The 23,896-nt window shown below is 40.5% G+C and overlaps 2 protein-coding genes across 3 annotated transcripts in view; one reads left to right on the forward strand and one right to left on the reverse strand.

Annotated features, from left to right (window-relative positions):
* FMRFa (FMRFamide related propeptide) overlaps positions 1-23,896 on the forward strand; it is a 109,510-nt gene that overhangs the window by 27,092 nt on the left and 58,522 nt on the right. The window lies entirely within an intron of this gene.
* Positions 8,158-12,511, reverse strand: LOC111249731 (uncharacterized). Of its 2 annotated transcripts, XM_086987755.1 has the most exons (3): positions 12,084-12,511; positions 9,941-10,346; positions 8,158-8,953 (listed from the first exon to the last, which is right to left on the reverse strand). In XM_086987755.1, the coding sequence occupies exons 1-2, from the start codon at positions 12,132-12,134 to the stop codon at positions 9,963-9,965; spliced, it is 435 nt and encodes a 144-aa protein (XP_086843881.1). In that variant the 5' UTR covers positions 12,135-12,511; the 3' UTR covers positions 8,158-8,953; positions 9,941-9,962. The 2 variants fall into 2 exon arrangements, with proteins under 2 accessions (XP_086843881.1, XP_022659728.1); XM_022803993.2 differs by having other exon boundaries at positions 8,158-10,346; positions 12,084-12,509.

The raw sequence follows: 23,896 nt of genomic DNA on the forward strand, positions 1-23,896 counted from the left end.
CGGAGAACTATGCTGAGGCCATCATCGGATAACTTCAAGTTTGCTAACACTGCAGAGCAGGCTTGTAGGGGCTTTACGCCTGCAGCTACGTTGGGAATAGATAAATCAAAGCTTGATTCGCATTTAGGCATTCACCTTAGGCAGCGGGTAAACAAAATCTATATTATGCAACATTTTACGTGCTAAGTAGTTTGCAAATTTAAGCGAAATATAAACCAATTCATATACAATTCGTTTGTCCAAAAAAACCTCCGTATTTTCACTACGGCCTAATGTTCACCCTTACACGGTACCTGACTCTACCTACGAAAGCTGTTTAGTAAAGACGATGAGCGAAAGATCAATTTTACGTGAGGTCCAAACCAATGACATACAACTTATTGCCGTACAGCATGCGTGTTACTGCCTATATTATGGCGTATTGCTGGTATATATTACGATTGCTTATTGGCGATCTATTGACGAGTAAAGGTCGCAGTTGTTTTTACATGCTTGCCTTCCTATACCGCACTCATTGCTATCTTAATATACATATACAAAACATACAGACTAGTTCGGATTCCTGTTTGCTCCGGCCTAACAAGCGTGAAACTTCGAAAATATATATACGTTTTCAGGTCTAAGGGCCCCCGACTGTGGTTCTAATGCGTACAAACCGCATTGTGCGACAAATAGATCCCAAACCATGTTGCTTGACTGTATCTTAATTTAGACATTGTGGTTATTCTCGTCGGCCAAGCTGTCGTGTTAGTAAAATCTAATAATTCTGATGTCTTTAGGGGTTGACGATAAAGATGAGGCAGTCTGTGCTTCTCGAACAACTATACGACACCGAGTTAACAGAGGCATCCCGTTTGATAGTTCGTAATTAAGCGTGTACAAGTATGTGATCAATTTCTGGTATCATTCTTGTCGTATAGTGGATCGTGCATGACCTAACCTATGGGCCCAGTTGTAAAACGAGGAGGTTCGAGGTAATTATCTATCGGGCTTGCGATAACGATCGTGCTACGGCCTGTGGACTATGGGGAAACAGCAGTAAGTAGCGAGTGACGTTGACCAACAATTCCAATAATAGGCCAATAGTCGACCCGTTCGTAAAGGTGATAGAGCCTATATAATTGTCGTTCGTTCAGCAAACAAACTTTGAATCAGCCACCATTGATCAAGCCGATGACAGTTGTTGAACCAACATCGACAGGTATAAATAATAACTGTTTAAACATGCCAGACGTAAATATAGTATATATCCAACTATCTAATAAACATATGGATCGAAAGTTCATTTGATTAATTGTTTCTAACGGAGGTGTTGTTGGATACGTGTGTTCTTTCTTCTAAATGAAACCAATAGAAATCTTGAAATCGATCGGTTGCCACTCTAGAATTTTGTTCCGAAATGCCTTCGACTGTTAAATGAAACTAGAGAAACCAATCAAAAGTAGGCTCCAAATGCCGTTTCTAGCAACCGTCTAGATATGTGCAGGCCAAATCGGAAACAGCTCGGCGTAATGAAAACAAATACTACAACGTAATTTAATTTTGATCAGACACAGTCCGATTTGTACAAAAGCAAGCTTATTTTAGACGAGCCGGGAAGGTACGCGTCATACCTCATACGCTACGCTAATGGCATCAATGCTTAAAAAAATTGCGTTTTTTATTGTCACCATACGTTATCGGAGGAAATAGCCCAAAGATAATTCTGTCGTTCTTGTTCTAGAAATTTCGATGTGAAAGACGCTCCTCGTAGCGGTTGATGAAGAGCTGATGAAGTTATGTGAAGACTGAGCAAGATACTGGAATAGCCATAACATAGTCAAGGGACTATCAAACAAACACCTGCCAGTAGAGAGTTTTAGACCATTTGCTACAAAAGAATTCTATGATTAGCTACCACACGAAGTGGCGTAAACGAATTTACTGGATTGTATCTCTATTTGGGAAATTTGACAAAAATGAACGAAGTTTTACAAAGTAAAACAATTTATCATGAAAACTATGTCACAAAAATAACAACAATGTGTATATATGATACAAAATGTATGCTCCGGCTAGAGAAGGTCATGCGATGTGTTTGTCTGGGGTTGGAAAGAAATCGAGCATTACTAGTGCCTGTAGTCAGCTAGCATTGATTCGGACCTCTGCTGTCAATAAATAATAAAATCACACTAAGCCATTGAAAAAATCTTGGATTTGGAGCAACTAAAGGCATATGTGCTTCACTTGCCCGGCCAATAGATAGATGGGAAAATTTGCATGAAGCATTTTAAATAGGAATAAGACTTACTGACGTGTTCGTCAAAAGGTCAGGTCTGCACTCTGTCTGTTAAAAACACATAAACCCGAACGCGTTCATGTATTATGGGTATCGATATACGGAAACAAATGAAAGAAACCTCAACATTTTGCTAATCTTCGATGAAAGTCAGCTGACTTATTAGATCGTGATGACGTATAGTAGTAGTGATACTGGTCACCGATGTAGTCAGGGTGATAGATAGATAGAGATGTGACTATGCAGAAGTCGATCCTGCGATTGAGAACTACATACGGTTACCCATTTGTATGTTCTAACTTACGAAATATATTAATGAACAGGTCTCCTAAGTAGATATCGTTCGTACAATAATGTCATTGATTTAGACAATCGTTAGATACGGCTCGAAAGTGCGGCTCGAAAAGAAAGCGTTCAGTGGCTTAAACACATGTGATTTTTCAACATATTCCCCTTTAACTTCGGAGTAGGAATAATCATCTCTCCGGTTAAAGGCTCGTTTTAAAGGTCGAATCACCTGCTGCGCCTCACGTCCTACGGCAGTACAGCATGTACATCGAGTAAAAAGTGAGCGTCCTTGCGACACTTTGCAGCGTAAATGTATGCAGTGAATATTCGGTGAACAGAAATTAAGTCTACTAAATTAGTGTTATTCTTCTACCTTTAACGGTTATTGCTAATTATTATAGATTAAATGGCTACGTAAAATGGAGATAAAGCTACTTTGCAGTATAAAACTTGAGAGATAAAGTCAACTTCGGCAAAGATCTATAATAACGATATAGTTGTCCTTGTTGTTATTATTAGCTATATACAACTTTTGCGCTATATTGTACATTTACGCGAGGAGCAATTGTTGCAGGAGCGAGCGTGTTACATGAGTCAGTATGATTCACGCGTGACTGTAGTTAAATTGTGTGTCTTGAACAGCCAGGCCGGTGCCAGCTACTATGATCCATCTGCGAAGAGAACGGGGGCTCGGAGGGGAAATATAACGCTTACATACGCCTCTTCTGCCAGCTAAAAAGTGTTGTTGTGTTTTTGTGTTGAAATGCTTTACGACGCCGGGCGAGCTAGAAGGGAAGAGAGAGGAGAATCGAGGGCTGAAATAAGGTCACCCCCTTCAGTTTTTCCGTCGTCCCCGTGAGCCATCAGGACCCACAAATAAATGAGCTCATTCCAGTAGTTGCTGCAGCAAGACGCTACAGCCAACTTCATTCAAACTTAATTTTCCTGTTGCTCTGTTAATTAATCATCACACAGGTATGCACGCACAGACCCTCTACAAGAGATCGTTAGACTGACTACAAAGGCAGTAAGAAGAATTTAAGGGAGGGGCAACTGTAGGCTGAAAGGCCCCAAGGGACAAAGACGATACGATTTAGCAAAAAAACTATTACCGCCTGTTAGTCGCCAGTTTACAAGCATCACTGTGTATTAGGATAAACGGAAAAGAGATGAAAAGAGGGAGACCCTGTGCTATGCAGCTCCTAGAAAGGAAAATCAAATTGGTTAATTACTTAACATTGTTTTCCATGCAGTTACATTTCAATAGATCACCAAATGAGCTTTAGTCGGATTTCGGCCTGCTTTCTAGGAGCAGATGTGGGTACAGAAAAGCATGTTTAGGCCCGAAATTCATCCCGTTCATTATTGCAGCAGCAGCAGGGTCGTGTAAGGCGTAAGCAATTACTAAGCTTGTCATTTCCGTGGTCAGTAAAAGTAATGTAATATATGGCCTAAATTGAATTGTTTCTTACCAAACTACAGTTAAAGCTTTAGCAGAACTCTGTTTAACGTGTACGTCAGAGTGCTTATTGTGTACAGAAATGAGCTCGATGGGTGAGATCTGATTCTGACTGATGTGGTGATAAACAAGATGATGCCTCTAATAGAAAGAAAGAGGATGCTGTAATTGTTCATGAATAAACCCGAATAGTTTTACCTAACGCATTTACTCGATTTATATTTTGTAACTATTTTAATTTCGAAATATCCGAGCGGTTAGGTTCCGCTACCTGTTGAATTTTAAAACCTAGTATTTCTTTTTAACTTACGTCGGCCGCTCAACTCGATTACTTTCGCTAGCTGCTGCTAACATAAGACAAACGGATTTCAGTAAGTATTTCCCGTTTACGATGGTTACATCGATTTGGATCTATCGTCAGTGGAGTTTCCACGGCAAAGGCTTGCCTTTTGCAATGTTGTCCTAAAGCATCACAACTTCTACTTATGACAACTTCCAATTGTAAATAATTCTGTGGATAGCAGCGGAGTAATTATTATTCGTCTCTGAATCGATTTGATAACGTTACTAGACGCCTTATTCATTTGCCTTTACACACCGTTTAGTAATTAAGAAACGTTTTGCCTCGTTTAACACCGTGTACAACACAGCCCATAGATTGAATCAGAAGAAAGTTGTCCTGCACAAAACAGAACTGTGGAACTAAAAATAATTCTATAGAAGTTAACGCAGACTACGACCTGAAGGTCGTTCCGCAACGACTCATTTCTTCAAATCTCTATGTCAGCTATACGCAGGTAGCGATCATTCAACTCTAGCCGAATATCTGGCAGCACTGTAGGGTCTTTTAAAGAAGGCGAGAGAGAGAGAGAGAGAGGTTTACACGGATCTTGTAGGAGGCGGTTTTTATCGGATTTCTCTAGACAACTAACTGGTCTGCTTATCCCGTATTGCTGCGGCGGTGAGGTATAGCCAAACTATGCTCAAACGCGTAGCATAACGTATATCTCTCGAGAGACGCTTCCGTTTAGTACTATTCGTCACCGAAAACATTACAGAGTCTAACGGAACGCTGTTCGTCGCTTGAAATCAGATAAGCAGCATTAAAGCCGTATCAAACCTGCCGCTTTAATAAGATTTATATATACTTGTAAAAGTAACTTGTCGATTACGTAGCATCATCGTGACAGGTCGTTCCTGGTCGATTTTGTGAAATCATCAGGATGGACATTGTTTGCTATTTTGTCAGTGTTGAGTCGCTGTCTTGCACTAAATGTTCGATGCATAGCTTCAGTAAACTTACTGCTCACGTACGTGTACAAACGGTGAAGGCGCAATTGTAAGCAAAAAACAATCCTGTAGCAGCTCAGGGGGACTTCATATTTCATCTCTAGGTGCTTTGTACCACAGAACCTTAACGGCAACGTCGAACGAATTTCGACCCCCCAACTTCTTCGAGTTTAATTGCACAGCAGCGCTCACGAGTTCCTAAGCGACAAATGCGCTCCCTTCTGGTCGAATATATTTGTTAGACGATGTATCGGATACTTCAAAGGATTGGTATCCGTTTTTATTAAAGTGATTTGGGTGCCATCTTCAAAGCTCGTCCACACTTGATGCCGCTGTGTTTTTTTATGGAAGAAACAGTTATTAAATTAAGTGACGCTAGAATCGAACGTTTCGGATTGAAATCGGTTCGGCTATATGTAGATATTCGTTTGATCAGCTTAGTAGAACCTAAGAGAAGCTAGTTTAATGTCGAAACTTAGAAAATCACTCGCTCTGGGTGTGTACGAACACCAAACAACATCAAATTCAAAAGCGGCTATCCGAGTGATGTGAACTCTATCCAACGGGAAGTTATGGCACAGATATCCAACAGGAACAGTCCCTTCGCAGGTCGGAGTTTATGGTAGGTTCGAACAACTTAAAGGCGGTATCGGTAAACGTAAATTGACAGCACGATCAATGAAATCGAACCCGTACGAGCGTCAGTGAAGTTATCCTGGGCGCTTGTATAAAGAAGCTACTACATGCACATGCAACGTTCGATGTAGACGCAGCACCAAAGGATTCTTAGGGAATATGAATCTGACCGATTACAGTGTCATCAGATAGTGATGCGTCACGGTGAAAACAAGGCTATTTCCTTGTATCGAATAGAAGACACCTGACTTTCCCCTAAACAAATGCTAAAGGCATTAACAGTTCTCACCTTCCAGTAGCGTTGCATGGACGCGTATCCGGTCTGCTGGATATACTCAGATAAGCAAATGCGTTAGGTTGCATTGTGCCTTAAAACATCAGCTTACATTAGTCAGGTTTTCCTCATTTACACCTTCAAGCTAACTTGTGAGCTGACATGGACTAACTTTATAATAAAATTAAGGTAAAAGTCGTTCTATTCGTTGACTTGAGCGAAGACGTTAGTGTTTCGTAGTATAGACGAGATTATTCATTGCATTCCGCGATTTATATGCACTTTAGGGTAAAGCTGCAAAGCCCCAATGTAAACCTGTTGAGTGGAAATTGGTATTACATTGCGGGTACAAACTGTACACTATACCTGCGCCATAATCATTATATTATACCTCGCTCAATAGCGGTATTTATTTGTGGAAAATTATTTCGAGCCGTTTTCTCGAATAAAACGTGATATGTCGTTCAGGGTGGGACATTTACACAGGCGGTACAGAAAAACATACCCAGCAAATGTTTTTTGCTCGACTGTGTATTATGACAAAGAACAAAAACGTTGGCCAGTGACTATCAAAAATATTTTTTACCTGTACATACTGACCGCTGACTCCAAAAAAATAGCTAATTAATCTAATTAAAAAACTGCCACCTTTTGGGTGAAGCCTGACAACTTGTGAGCTACCTGACGTCCTGTTTTCTCCTTGGTTCTAAAATCATAATACCTCTTGTTATACCTACTCCTAAAAATGATTACAGTCACAATACCTAAAATTCTGACACATATCCTTAGAAGAAAAGGCACATGAGCTGTACAACAAGACGGATATTCAGAGATGTAAAAAAACCCTATTTTTTTCATTTTGCGTGTGATGTACGTTCCTGTTAATAAGTTGACTGGCTATTCCTAACTACGGTCAAAGCGTAATGGTCACAATTCAGAGTTACATTCTTCACACATGGCGTTTACATGGCGCATTTGGTCAATTCGAGATCAATAGTTAACAAAAACATCTGATATCAGAGTCAGACTCCGTTTGTGGCTGATGACGACAGATGACAGAGCTCAAGTACAGGGGGTCGAGATAGTTTGGATAATTAATGCACATCTGCTTGAATATCTATGCTACATGATAAACAAGCGTGCGGTCAAAGTTCAGCATTGCTAAGATTACTGCTAAAAATCATTTCCAAACACCGAAAATTATGTCTCCAGGTAGGCGAAGAACTACAAAAGCGCTACTTACACAATTACCATACCGTTTCAGAAGTCCGTTCAACAGCGAGACCAATCCCGACTAGATTCCTGTGAGTCGGGCAGGTTTTCGACTCTGTGACAAAGACATGGCACAAGTAGCACAGAACGAGAGTTTTTATCTGTCACAGATTTATCTGGCGCATATCTAGTAGTTACATGCTTCAATAGGATAAAGATTACGGCTGGCGGGCGGGTTCCTGGTCCACAAACGTCCATTGTTTGCAGCGGGTGGTCTTTTCGTGAGCAATAATTGCATTCATTGAGAGCCCATTTTTACATGGGTCCTAGTCCAGCGTCCAACACTAAGTTGCATAACAATTATTTGTTCAGACCTAAACACGTTATTCGGGAGCAAATGAAGGTGTCCCGGGACGGTTATAGAATTACGGGTTCTCACTAAAATTTCAATATTGCAGGTTAAGGGTATTAGGTTGGCTGATGAAAATAACTTCTATGTAACGTCAGCACGGATTGAATGGATAGTATGTCTTTTGTCATCCAATGCGTTGTTTGTCCCAATAAGCCCTTAATTGGTCGGAAATAGCTAGGCATACTTGTTGGGGTCTTGGCTGATTATAAGAGGTTTATGTCGCATCAGTTTAATAATAATAATAATGCGATATCATATAATTGCCAGGCCCACACAGGTACGGAAACGAAAAATCAACAGGCACAGAATGAAGGTAATTGGTAAACATGTATTTAATAATAGTTTCTTGTTCAGTGTGTTCAGGCCGTTATTGCGGTAATGCTGTTCACTATTATAGTTCACGTGGTTCCGGACGTCAGACTGATCATTAAACCGATAAATCTATTATTTTTAGCGCGCTAAACTGCAATAGTTTCGATTACAAATAAATAACGATTGAGCGTTGTTGGAACGCCACAACTTCACCTTAACTTTGCCATTTTAAGTTGAATTTACTTTATCTACATAGCGATCGAAACCACTTGTATTCTATCAGTTGATTTCGGGTTTCCTTTACAAACTTTTTCAATTGAAAATCTCCGTCGACACACACAAACGTATTATATTATTGTATGCAGCTATCTATAATAATATCATTGCGTATATCGGTACTGCGTGAGCTGTACTATAGATAATGGCTCGTCATACCAATTGAACGATCGAGCAAAAATGGACGTAAACGCTGGTTTTTTTTTCTCCATCGAAAGCTGTTTTCACTGTCTGTGTGTTCTTTATATGACTACGGCCTGGCAAGGCTTGCTAATGAGCGATCGATATGCGTCCACTTCAATCCATAATTGTGTTCGAAACTGGTCAATAGAGCACAGAGATTGCCTACCGTAAAAATGTTACCTTCGAACAGAGCTTGTCGACAAAGCGGTCACTAATTGATGTTTTCATAAAAGATGGTGTGTCAATTTGATGCTGGCTTTTTGTGAACTTCCTGCGAAGGCATCATGGCTTCTAAACACGTTCAGTCACGATATGACCGCATCCGTACGGGATCTGTAAGCGCCACAAGATTCGAAGCTGCCGAAAGAAAAGCTATATTTTTACTGCTGGTTCGCGGATTAGCTATTTACTTTCTTCTGGATCAGAAGAACGGAATTCATCTCGTTTGGTCAGTGACCCGAGCTCCGTTTCAAGGCGGAAGCTAGTCAGTCGACCGGTGCAACGCTATATATATATATATATATATATATATATATATATATATATATAGCTAAGGTGTCAAGTGCAGAATGTAAGGAAAGGTGTGTTGACTACTTAAATTGAATCAAGCCGTATTGCTATCATTTTTCTAAAGAAACCAATATAATTAAAGCCCAGTTTTAATGCGGCGTTCTCACACAGATTCAGTAGCATCAGATTATATTTTCCACACTTAAATGATCGAAAGAATCGTGTTCGTTTGCTGTTTCCAGTGGCTGAACGTCGCACTGATCCGCTTGGGGGTCTCTTCATGCCTCCGCTATTGGCTTAGTTTTTTATATGCTTTTCTAGCCGATGTCAACCCGTTATACTAATCAGGAGGCTCTCTTTACCGTTACCAGAAACGACGTGCAGAAAAACACATGCTTTTACCTGCCTATACAAAGTATCTGTCCCCTGAACTTGCAGTCTTAGCATGATCACATTTCGTGTTCCGTGTTTGAAAGGGTCGGCTGTATAATCGAGCGCGTAACAACGCTACCGGACGTGTAGCTCGAAATATTTAGATAGGTAGGAAAAACAGCCGGGCAAATCGTATAAAGTTCGAAACTCCTGTCTAAGGATAATGTTACAAAAAAAGGAAAATAAAATCGGTAGATAGAACGATACTATTCGAAAGGAAAGCGCCAGTATTCATTGATGAGGAGATTATGACTAGGCTCAGACTATTGTTTTGTTACAATTTGCCTGAATAAGCACAAACTATCTACGGACAAACAGCGCTGTATGTGTAGAAGCACATTGTTCATAATGCCGACTCTACACTTCAGTTGTTTTTACCCTGATTGATCCACATGAATGCTTAAGGTCGTTTTTCTTGCTTATCGTCATGAGTAGGTTTGTCTATATCTACACTATTTAGCCGTTCGCCCATATTTTCTTTGGTCTGATTCGGCCTTTTCGGTGCTGCGGTTGGAGTTTCCGACGTTGAGGGCTGTAACAGGTTAATGTCACAGTTTACTGATCGATCAGTGGGTCGTGGCTCACTGACGTCGGTTCGAATCGTGATTGAAATCCCTTGGTCACATTTGCCACTCCGATCAATTCTAAGGCGCATCATACAGGTAACAGCGAATACAAACACAAGAGACACGCAGACGGTGAATACAATGCCGAACGTATAAAACTGGCAGCCGCCGCAGCGATCTCGATCGCCGGGCTCGAAGCCGCTACGTCTATTTTCGTCCTATAAAAACGGGGCACAAAAAATTGGTAGGTAATAGTAAAGCAAACCATTTTAATTGTGTAGCTCTTTAGTGATATTAATTAAATCAGTTTTTTAAAGGTTTCAGTATATGTCAGGCTGGTTTATGAGATCATGACGATAGAGGCCAAGCTAATAAGTAGCGTGAAATTAACACTATAATAACTGATGATGATATTTAGGGATCCCTTATTTGTCATGTCTAAGAACCCTACAGTGGGCAGACCAAACAGTGGGCTGGTTTTCCGCCACTAACGTAAGTCAAACGTGAATGCGTATTATTCTTTGAAAAGCATGCGACGTCCAAGAAAGCTCATAGAAGATGAAGTTAAAAGATGAATAACGTACAATCGATAGTGCGCGTCTTTTTGGACCGCTATAGGCGAAGCGGAAACTACAATTGCATACATGTGAATGCACGATACGCAATATACTAGGAACGTGCAAGAGATCGTCTTTACAAAGCCATCGCGTGCACACAAAAAAGCGGATCGAGGTGTTCTTCAGTCTTCAACACGTAACTTCGATCGCTAGAACCACTATGTTATCAGCAATTTGTGTGAGCGACTATACTTCGGTGTTAGCTAAAGTGATGATGCACGAAAGATTGTACACTCACGTACAACTTACACAGCTAGTGATGACAACGAACGCAGCCCATAGGTCAGAACGGAAAAATCTTGCAGCCGTGACCTTTCCTTAGTACGTTTTACGCAAGCAATGGCACTCTATTCGCGCTACTAGTTCGCCTTGTTCTGAGTCTCCCGTTCAACAAAATCCGCGCCGAGAGACGGCCTTTTTCGCGACCGCTCTACACACGCGTTCTTTAACTACCAGACGTAAAGATATGACGTAAATACTTCGGGAAAAAAAAATTAATACAGCTATCACAATTGATCTAAGGTGCTGACGTCTGACAATTCTGATCAGTGTTCGGTAATCTATTCACACAAGCAGTGCTCGTACCACTTGTAGCAGTAGCATTAGTGAGTCGAAGTTTGTGTGCCTTCTAGGCCAAATCGACGAACGGGGCCTGCATCGAATCGCCTTAAAAAAATGCAATCTAAAAGATACTCGAACTAAATTATACCTATATATGTATATATATAAATGGACTAACGCTGCGCGACACATTTTTATGTCACTGGCTGCTATTGTTTGTCTCTCGTGTCGGGCTTCAAGAGTTAGTGAGCTTGACGAGACGAGGTGGGGATGGTGGAGATTGATCGTGGAATTGCCGAGAAACCAGCGGTTCGGTAGCGGGTAGTGGCGAAATCTACAGGGACCACTAAATCGTGTTAGCTATACGCCTGCACATTACACAAGTATGAATGTAAGCAGTGAAAGCAGATGCACTTTGGACCCCAAGGGGCGTGAGGAAGTTAACGAGAAATGCGACAGACGAAAAGAGCTTGTAGTAATAAGGCGTCACCCAGTAGAACCACGACCTATCCATATTTATAAGACAGCCATGAAGATTGCTCATTCGTGTAACTGGATTTCACAATGGCGTCAAACAACCGCGTTACCCATAGAACAGACTAACATCCACGGAATTCTAGGAACGATTGCTTTCACATCGTTAATAATCAAGTACAGGTATCCGTGTGTATAATGACAAAATTCCTAATTGTTTTATTAGTAGATATTAATATTTAAAGAAACTAAACGACGTAAATGATGAACGAATCGCATGAAGAACGAAGCAAAAGTACTAACCTCAGGCACATTGATGGTGTAGACTTGCGACGTCTTCCGAATTAGCATCATGCCTTCCCCAAATAACGACAATCCATAGGCCAAACTTATCTCTCAATGTATTTACCGTTCAAGCGATTACTCGAGCATGTTGAACACAGCTAATCAACCTATTTGTTTTTTTCTGTCGTACAGAACCGTGCGAGATCTCTGCTGACGTCAAAAGTCCAGGTCCCCTTCTTGAAATATTCTATGACAGGTCCTCTGAAGTACGACGATGCGATAGCTTCTATATCGAAACTCTGCTGTAGACGAGTTCGCCACCCTCATGTCAACAGACGTTCGTTTCTAGCCTTCTTTGATCTGCCTGTTCCTGACCATGAATCAGGCTTTGCTCTCTTTCTTGACTGTGCGCTGTTTCAATGGTTCACTCGTGTCTACGATCGTATGCATTAGTAACTATGTGCGAAAATATGCTGCTGTTTACATAAGGCCTCATGGATAGAGGAAGTGCTTTGTCTCATTTAGTCGCAGGCATCTCACGGCTCCCCGTCTACTCCGCTGGGCCAAACACAACATTGAATTTATCGTTCGGTCAAAGTCAAAGCCCAGACACTCGACAGCGGCCAAAGTTGCCAGATTACAAGGCCCAAGGCCATGCCAAAGGCACCATAGAACTTTTTAGACAAGACCACACATTTTTTTACTGAATCGGTTTTGTCGTAAGCACAGAAAGGACAAAAATAGAAACACGTCGTACAGCGCGTCTAGTTCCCCTGTTCTGTATCACAATAGCGTCTTCGCTGACCGCTGTTGCAAACATGACTTTAGAAAAACGTCAGCAGATCTTCTCTTCCGTAATATTTGGACAGCAAGTAACAACCAATTAGTTGTATCATGACGGCGAAGAATTTTTCAGGCATATCGCCTAGCAGTTGTGTTATTTTTAGTTCTCAAGGCAAACTCAGATATTTCCCTGTAGAAAGTTATTAAATCTCTAATGTTGACCATAACCGTTTGTCGCACTGGTGTGCACGATCTGCAGCGTGCTTTAGAAGTTTAAGATATCTTGAAACCGGCGCAGTTAAAGTGGAAATAATAATTGGGCATCAAAATCCTAGGTGAAATCGATGTACATCTTTAAGGTTACATGTTGCTGACACATTGTTCTAATCACTAGAGACCCATTGTTTATATTCTTCCAGTCTATAGAGTTAAAGCTGGGCTCACATAATACGAATGTTAGAATTGAGATCTGATAGATATTTCTTTGCAAAATTAGCGAAACTATAAAACGTGTCAAAATGAAGTATGATAATGTTAATTTTTTTAATTAATTTACATGACAATTGTCGCATTGGGTGCTCTTAAAAACTACTAAGGCCAAAGGTTTACGATACTAACTGAGAATATCCTACCACTTTGTACGATAAGTAGATAATATTCAATAATGCTAGTAATTCCCTAGCGAGAGTTTTGTTTTTTCCTACCTAGCGAGAGTTCGTGGTTGGTCAAACTATTAAAAGATTGGAGCCCATTCGTGGCCTACCAGACTGGTTGTTTTTTGTTAGGTTAATATATTTCGTTTACTCTCTTTGTTGAGGGAGAGTCTATGATTAACGTGTTTTGCTTGTAAATAAGAAACCGGTTTGAATATACCTCAGTATCCATATTGTGGACATTACGTTGTTACGGTACTGTGTTTTGTGGCTCCGATCATTTGTAAACGAACTGGGTAAAGCCACCGTATCCCTAATAAACAATAATATTATTCTCCCGATGCATCTAGCAAACAAGCATTCATTGCCACTCCCAAAAAGACGATTCTGCTACGCCGTATCATAGAAGATGTATTGTACTGAACTTATTGGCCATCCAGCGTGTTCAAGTATTTTAACTTATATGCGATCAACTTCTGGTATAGTACAAACCGAATAATAAGCACAATACTTATAGTAAAAACAATATCATAGCAAGTAGACGCCACCGGTTAGCGTCAATGGGAAACGCTTCCTCGGTCGACGTTGTCATAGTGTCGTATCCGGAAGTATTCTGTTACAGCGGCAGTCGGGCCATATCCTTCAGCTGAAGTAATACGTATAGCCATCTATAGCCAAGGCGTTCATGTGGGCGTTGTGTACAATTAAAAGGAAGCGCGAAAGAAAAGTTTTTGGGCCAGCTAATACCATCGCACACGCACACACACGCATATGTACCTATATACGCTCGCCGGTGAGTGCAGAGGTTAAGTACCATTTAGGACGCGTCATTTCGCTTATAGTCAAATGAATCGTTTGCGAATGCTACTCTCGAAAGGCTGGAGGGACGCCTGTCGAGTCCCGCTCCGTCTATCTCGTACTGCTACTACTGCTACTACTATTACGATCGTGACTGCTCACGATAGTGGCAAAAGTGGCGATGGCAATGCACTATGTCATTCGATGGACCTGCGTGAAAGTCTTAATTTTTCGGAGTTCTTCTCAACGTTTTTAGGTGAGCTTTGTATGCACGTCCATTGCATATGGGTTGTCCGATCGTAAACGCCCGCAAGGTTATGCTAAGCTGAAAATGTATAGATTTCTTTGGAATCATTTTGAAACTAAACGTCCGGAGTAGTACCTACCCCAGCCACTTCAGACCTGCATACATTTAAACACCGGATTTAGCTGTATACGACAATAAACGAACTTTACAAAAGCATGTTTGTGAGGAAGCGTCAACACTATTTAACTGAACTTTTAACTTCATGTACAGTAGAATCCGTAAAACCCGTCATGCTTTATTGCCTTTCCGAGAGCTGTTGCATGACAATTTATGCGCCTCTTTGGGCATTGAGTGACAATGAATTAACATTTGTGCTTACGTTGTCTTCACCAAATAACAGATTTGTTCAGATATCAAAATCTTTTCATAGCTGTCCTGTGAAGCAAATACTCTAGGAAACGTGACGCGCTGACGGCCGACAGCTCTTTGAAAATTGTCCATTCAAAAACTGGTTAACCTAATCAGTTAAATGTGATTCTTTTTTTCTTTTTCTTTTTTTTTTTTTTTACTTAATTACACCAAGCGATGCATTGCTTTCGGTGCACACGCGGTAACTACTGTTGCTGATAATCCAGTTTTTTTCAATCTGTAGAACGGGACACCGGTCATTCGGTAGAAGGTTTATCTCGTTGAAGTAAAGGAGAGGAACTGAAGGCAGCGAGAAATAGAACTTCGTGCTCGATGTATACTGTAGTTAGTCTGTGCTGAATAGGCCGTGTTGAGTATAAGTATTAGTTGCGTAATCCCACGGAAGCGTAACATTTTCGGGGAAAGGATGCGAAAAATTTTTCGTTTATCTGCGTTGATATATGCATAACAATGTAAAGGGTATTGAAGTACACAGGTACTCGCTATCGAGTATCAGGGTAGACGGCCGAATTTTCTATTGTTAATTTGTCTAATAAGGACAAGCTTGTTTCTCGATGATAGAGAAGTCTTACGGGTTGGTGCAAACCTGCTAATATAAAAAAAGGATTATCTTGTTCTCTGATTACATATTACCCATAGTCTTTGCACACTCTATTTTCGACACTCAGAAGAATTAGGAAATAAAAAAAGTGTTATTTTGTCCAAAATAAGTTGAATGCGGAAAAAAAAACAGGAATCGAGCAAATAGCGGATTGCTCTCTAGCTTTTTAGTTTACAGCTTCTATTAATATCAAATAGCTGAACTATATGTATTTAATGTTTTTTTACATATTTTGTTTCCGATAGACGTATACATTTCGTACTTTAACTCATCTTAACTCCGGAAGTATTTTAATTCTGCAACTGGTCGACGTTTGTATCCTGTAAGCACCGACCAGATATATACTAAATATATACGAATTGCTACATTCGTCACAGAGGTTTACAGATACTATATTATGATATTTAAAGTTTACTGGCTAAGGTTTTTTTAATGATAGTTTTCTTTGATACAATATCAATGCAGTATTTTATAGTTAACGCAAACTTACCAACCCGTAGCTGTGTTCTATGAAACTACTGAAACGTAAGGTTTAAAGAAGCGTACTAAAATATACATTTGAGACTACTCGAGGGAGCCTTCGTCCTTCATACATTTGTTAATAATTACTTCTTGCTCATCATGACGATTCCGCTATACCAGCTTGCTCTGACTGCAAGTCTCAATCTGTGGCCGGTAATATATTCTATTAGCTTAGACGGGCATCGATTGAACTAGGATCCTGCTCCTCAAGAATCGCTAAGCCGAAGCCCGGTGATACATACTGTAATCAACTATTTCAATTCAACAATATGGATACAACGCTTCGACACAACCCAATACAGCAGACGGATCAGAGACCCAGAAAAAGGCTCGGAAAGTAACAACTGTACGAAGCATGCTGCTGTAATTACTTAGATTATAAAAGAATGGACTTGAGTGAAACGAACGCTAGACAAAGTGAGCACGATAACTGGTCGATAGACGAGGTAATTTACGGTTACTAACGAAACACTATTTTCTACTACAAAGCAACAAACAACAATTATAACGCGATATAATATACTCTAGCCAGTTTCACGATGTACCCTTGAATAAATGGACGAGTTAGTTAAGGCAATCTAAAATAGGCCGCTGGACCATCTACATGCTTCGACTTTCCCGAATCAGATTCTGTAATCCCGGCTTGCCACCTCAGTCTGAGCTGTCTAGAATCTAGGATAGGAAATTACAGACCGCTGTTGGACGTCGCAGTCCTAATTGCTCGTAATTGTCGTTGAAACGAATTAAGGCTACAAAATGGACATATTTCCTGCCAATTACACATGACCATAATAGTTCAATGAGATCTATCCCCTTAGATCCTGCATAAATATTGTATTTTTAATCAATGGTTATAACCCGTTCCTGCTCGATTTCGTTCAGTGTCGTTCTCCGCGAGTTCCTGACCCTGAATCGTGGCAAAGATATAAACTCGTCTTATCTCGCTTTGCTTATATTCCACCCGACCATCTTGTTCATTGTAATAACGCATATGAAAACGATTCAGCCACGTGTTCATCAGATGAATCACAGGCAGGCCCTGGCAAATCAGTGTCGGTATTTACGCATTCTGTATAGTAGCAATATACGAACAGACACTACCTAAACAATGTCGAAACTCGTTTATGTACTACAGTGAATATTATTTACTTTGTACTGAGGAGTTGCCGATGCAACATGGGGAAGATTGTTCGGTAATGCGACACGTTTGATAGCCGTAGCGATAGACGATACGACGCGTCCCACTAGAATGTTTCGCTACGCGTTTGGTAACGATGCTCTTTGTATCTTGCCGGTCGGCTGGGTGCAAAATTTAATAATCATTTGCTTTGTTGGGTTCCAGCCAGCTGCGTTTGTTGATAGATACCGTCGACCACACACTTCATGCCCCTTATCGCTATGCGAAACGCGGTGTTCTGTTCAATATTGCGTTCAAAATGGCCAATAAATAAAAGCTCAGCTTTTAATCGGTCTTGCGTCTGTGAGATACTGCAGGCTGTACATTGACGTGTGCTGCGTGTGGCATATGAAGAACAGATCGCTATCATTGTTACAGCAGATGACCCTGGGGAACCTTCTGGCATCGAGCGTTTGAGCTGTCATTCACAGATACAAGTGAGTGTATTCAGAGAGGCACATGGCGTACTTCGGCGAATTATAACGGCGACCTGCCTAGCGACAGGTGTATGCTCAAAGAAGAGGAACACGTTAAGATAGGCGAAAAGGTAACCCAATGATCTGGCCTTTTTTCTTTCGATTTGAGCGTTCCTATAATAGATCCGATTGTCATCTAGAGTCATGCAAAAGTAACTGAATTCTATGAACTATGACATTTTTACGCTAACGGAGCGGACAAATTTTTTGTTCGTTTGGTAAGGGTGCTCTAGTGTAGGACTATACTTCTAGGCACATCAGGATTGTGGTCGACAAAAGAACGAAGTATAACGAGAACGACAGTTGCCGATATCTCTAAATGTCAGCATCCGAGGTCCTCATGACGTCTTAATTTATGTGAGCAGGATTGAAATGTCCCACAAAAGAAAAAGGTGGGCCACGGTTTCAGAAACCGCCTTTATATATATTAACATCGCAAAAATAACTAGTTAGCTGGATGGCCTCTACCACGACCTCACTCATACCGGGTGACAAAGTGAACGTCATAACTAAGTTACTATTTTTACAAGTAAGGATGTCCTGACGAAATACAATCGAATTATCGTCCAAAGGGAACTTACAGTTAATAACTGAGAAATGAGGATGAGGTTAACAGAGGCTGACGCAGAATACACTTGCAGTGCACCGATGATACCAGGTTGCACGACTGATTGAGAATCAAGCAATATACAAGACATTATCTTTACGAAGCCAGGCATTCCTATAGGATTGAGAGCGTAGCCTCAAATAGTACAGGCACTTACAGAAAACAAGCAAGCTTGGAAATTATTACATCAGATGCATACTGGATCCGTAAGAGAGGTGGCGCGAGCTCATGATTTTGGATAGAGTCGAGCCACGTATCTGATAGAGGTGACCGTTTGAACCGTGGCTGTGTACACGGGCAATAGGCCAGCCATCAAGCAGGCCACGGTGCAGCTTGCTACAAACTGAGTTCGGAAAAGGCTAATATCATCGGAGCGGAAGAGTAACGAAAACGGCCGGAAGGACGAAGCCTTAGTTAGTATTTCCTTTTTCTAGAATAAATCATTGGATTTCTAAGCTTGCTCTCTCAGCATAAGGTTTCATAGGGAGTTGAGGGCTCAGTTTCTAGATCAACGGGTTCAACAACGTTAATTCGGCGTGCTTAGCTGCTAAGGAATTTGCTAGCACGACCGGTTTTTTTCGTATACTATTATAAAGTATGCATGTTTAAATGGCCGCGGTCGGAGGTGAAACCTTCGGGCGGAACACCGGAAGAATTGGATGTTGCCCTTGTGTTCGTGTGCTGCAAATACAATGATCGATTATGCCTCACCATCATTTATGAATCGAGTACATTGTTGTAGGAACCCAACGTCAATAGACAACCTAGCAAACGAGAACGCCTGTTCTAGACGGTTACTTCAAGGAGCGATCATTTACGCTATGCTAATCACCACCTGGAAGGCAACTGATTTCATAAGATTTCATTTAGCTCACAGTTTCTTGCGGCTTAAGAAGGTCGCTTCAGGACGCGGACCGCAGTAACCTTTTGACAAAGACCCTTTATTTTTACTCACAGGACAGCAACGGCCATAAAAGCAGCTGCCGCAATAGCTTGAGCGAGGTGTAGTTAAGACTACACGTTCTGGCACAGAATTAGGACGCCGACTTAGCTGGTCTTCTACTTAAAGGCCTCTTTCCGATTTTCGAATAATTAGCTTTCACTGCATATTCACATGTAGTCAGCGCAGCGGGCGAAAACACAAACACGTATCAAAAGCCGAAGTAGCTCAGCTGTGAAAGTGGATTAGCCATTTTCGGACGCTAAATGAGAAAAATATCTGATAAGTGGTAGCCGCCCTCGCTAACAATTAGCAGGCTGTATCGTCGATTAGAATACTGCCGAGAAGCACGATGCTGCAATGCCAGAAGGGTCACATCTGATCGTAAATAGTTCAATGAAAGGTTGCGGTTCTCTTACGCACGGCGATAACCGGCCCGATCCTGGGTCAGCTGTTCGTAGTTGATACTATACAGTGGACTAAGAAAGCAGTAGTAGCTGCTATTATTCTAAGGAGAATCACTGAAAAATTTACGATAAAGTTGAAAGTGAACTAGACCTTTTCAAAAATTTCGATTGGCCTTTTGTTGACGGACGTCATGGGCAAGGGCCGGTGAGAGGGATTGAGATAACTGTGTTCAGGGTGGTCAAACGTTTCAGAAGGCAATCACAGTCAGGTCAGTACGATTATTCTCGTACTATTTTGTACAATCAATTTTCGTCATCTAAGGTCAGGTGTCTATTCAAAAAACAGTGAAGAAAGTAAGAACTTGCCGGTTTGCCGACCTCGTCACTCGAGTTCCTCTACAAAAAGCACATTGCAAACGTGGGTGCCGCTGAGATTAGAAGGGAATAGGTAGGGATCAGTTTCTTTGGCCTTTTTCGTAAACCTCTCAACAAACGAGAGACTTTAAGAAAACGAAATCAGTAGCATATAGTGTTTGCATACACACCCCCCCCCCCCCCTCTATAATTATATTAGACGCAGACATTTGAATTGGCATACCTTATTATGCGCCTATTATACAAGCCGAAAAGTAATTTTCTCCGAGCTTATAGTAGCGTATGCTATGTATGTATGCCAGTATAGTTAGTTCCCATCACAGATGGGACTACTGTTTTTGGCGAGTCTTTTTTGAAAGGAACGTCCTAAAAGAAGCTGATATGTAACTAGACGCATAATTTTTGGTAGTATTTTCCTCTTAATACCAATTATCGTAGCTAATGATTCTTTTAGCCCATTTTTATTAATTCCTAAATTTCGAAATAATAAGATTATTAAAAATTGCTGTTTACGGCTTTCATAAGGCGCATGTAGAAACTTCAATCGCAGGTTCTATACTCTTAAGTTTTTTTTTTAAGTCTAAGGTTTTAGAAAATTTTTAAAAGAAATAATGTTATATATCGATTTTATTATCATTAGCATTATATGTATTACCTAAATCGATATTAAACTATTAATTACGTATTCTTTAATTTCTCGCATAAAATTTATCATTTGAGGTTGTCTAAGGGAGGAAATTTTTGAGAAAAGTCGGGAGCTTGACCAGCTCGACAGTGAATGACAGCTTAGCTTGCCATTGATGAAATATATTCATAGCTATTATATTATGTGACCAAAAAAGTACTGGCGTCTTTTCAACTACTACATGGCTTCTCAATATATGGGCTTGCATTGGTACCATATGAAAACTGGAATTCGACAGTAATCGATCTGCTGTTACTTATTCAGATTTGAGGCAGACGATTCAGAGGAGTTTCTGAAGATGAGTGAAATTTTTGCAGAAATTTCTGATTATTAGAAACTTCGTTAATGCTGGCGCAAAGATAGTTTTGGAAATTTCGACGCGAAGGGACTCCTTGTAGTAGTAGTAGCCGATAAAATTAGCGGAAGTTAAGCAAGATCTACACATGAGTAGCCATGATTCCGCCACAAAGCTAAGTGTCCATGAGCAAGTAATTTGAAATTATTTGAGGGAAGCCGGCTACAAAACGAAGCTTGATGTTAAGCACCTCGCCAACTGGCGTAGACTCTACTGTATTTGCTTTCGCAAAGTTTCACATAAACGCAGTTAAATCAAGCTATTTCTAAAGCAGCTGATGACAGCCGAAGAAAAATGGAACAAGTATGATAATAATGTAAAATTTCTACAATTTGCGGCACAGTCAAGATTGACGCCAAAGTGAACGATGACAGTATACGTTTGGTGGAACCAGAAAACAATCGTACGCTACAGGTTGCCACCGCTTGAATTGTATTTCTACTGTTAACAATAAATAATAACAAACGATTGAAAAATCGGCCGGAAAAGGTATCGTCTTCTACCATTTTCTAGTAAAACTTTATGCTACCCGGCAAAAATTTAGGAAAACCTGGAAAAAAAAATTTAGTGTCTCCGCCGTATAACTTGAATCATCCGATTATCAACTCTCTTTGTTAATTCGATTTCCGTAAAAACGTATCAAAATCGCCTATTATAATTTTTCGCTCAGAGGCCATTACAGCGGTTGGTCTACAGTGATAATGTTACCAGAAAACATAGGATAATAATTCAGTAACAAAATAATTCAGTAACCTTACTTTTAGATATTTGATTCAGTTTCGGCTTAAAGCGATTAATTATCTATCTACCCACAAACGGTTTATATCATTCAATCATGGGCACCTAGTTCATAGCATTCTATTGAATAGAAATGTTTGGCCATTGTAAATTAATTAATTTATTATTATTACGTTAAAAACTATTTTTGAGCAGTTAAAGGCAAAAATACTTTATCAAAAGTCAAATACGGGTATTGGAAATGTGCATTCAACAAAGATGAACATAGCACTCATGGTTTGCCACAAATTGCCCCACATCTTAGGTTACGTCTTATCATCTCGTTTTGTCTGTGTCACCTATTGTTTACCGTATACTGGTTCATGTGTTTTAAAGCGATCTATAGACAACGGAGCTATACGTGCTTCCTCTTATGCACAAGGGCAGAGTCGAAAGTCTCCCAGTTTTTGATGGGGTAGACGCTTACTACCCCTTAAGCGCTCCTTACTTTCGAGCCCTGTTCGAACACATTTTATATATCGGGGGTCGCAAGGCGTTAAGCGTTAAGATTCAAGAAACGCTGCTTGCTTATCGCCGTCTTCGTTTCACATTACGAACAAAAAAAAATTCTTCAAACGGGCTATGAGCTGGCTCGTTAGCGAGGGTTTTACTGGATTTCCCCTGATGTTCCTGTCGCTATTTGAAGGTAACTGAAACGACGACAAACGTACTCGACAAGATGCTACAAGGAACTTTTGCAACAGATCTAATTCACTGGGGTAAATAAATATTATGATGAACGCATCATTATTATGAGCAACAGCAAGGCCACTACCACAACGATCATTGGGAGCGCCATCACAGGATTGTTCTGATAGAGAGAACGCCAGCGGGAAATTTGCACGCTAGCTGCGTACAAATACGTGCCTGAACATTGCGGTACATAATCACATGGCACGTTTGATTGACTTCTGAATTCGAAATGACAATAGTGTCTTCTTCTGTACCTAGCCAAGTTAAACTTATTCACACTTTCCAATTACTACTATAGGTGGTCACAAAATTATTCTCTGGCCATAAGCAGATAACAAGATTTTGTGTAATATACAATTTCTAAGTATCTATATGGCATTACAGAAAAAGAAATAGGTTTTCTACTGTTTTCATATTTTTTTTTTAATCCAGTTACTTGATATTGAGAAGTAAGTTTCCGCTTATCGTCCTTACTCAGAACAATATTTTTCCACGAACAACTAAGGAGAAGAGCAAAAGTTCTTCATTTCATTGGAAGATTCTGTTTACAATTTAAGATAAATCTGCAGACAAGATACCCAATTACTGCCTTTCTAAAGTCTTGAACGTTCAATGTAGCTTGAAAATTTCTTTATGTTTCGACTTTTACATCCGGCCTTGCGACTTGGCATCCCCTCAGTCGGTCAGTTCCCGCCACAAAAGGAAGTGTGTGTGAACCCAGATTCAAACCTGGGCCGCAACGTATCCCCAAGCTTATCAGACAAGTGAGGTATCCTGTAATTGTATTCTTATCACGGGCCACCTTGAAGGCCTATCGGCTGTAAATTTCCCGTACCATCCGAGATATGGCCTCAGATGGCAAGGCTGAACTTTCAATTTCCATCTACATAGTTCCTGTTACGTGAATGCTTGTTTTGTTAAAAGAAAAGAGAGAAGGACGAGTTAGTCCAGCGCACTCTAGCGCCGTGTAGCACGTAGGTACTGACAGGTTTGAGAGATGTGGAATCTGCAGTTAACACCAGAGTTCTCGAGAATTGTCGATGATGCCAAACGAAAATTTGTCTTGAAACCTTAGCACTGAATTTTTTAATGCGCATATTTTAATTATTATAATTTAAACAATGGTACAGATCTAATACGGCGGTCACAGCATTGTCGAGTTATATTCTACCCGGGTCTCATTGAACGGATTTCTGCTCATGCAAGTGCATACAAGTGAAGGTCCACTTGTGTTATCTATAGAAATCTAACAAACTGTGACTACCAGCTACTATTTGTTAAACAATGTCCGAGAGCAATGCGTCCG

The sequence above is a fragment of the Varroa destructor genome, unplaced genomic scaffold (assembly GCF_002443255.2).
Source record: "Varroa destructor unplaced genomic scaffold, Vdes_3.0 BEIS01000004.1, whole genome shotgun sequence".
Classification (NCBI taxonomy): Eukaryota; Metazoa; Arthropoda; class Arachnida; order Mesostigmata; family Varroidae; genus Varroa; species Varroa destructor.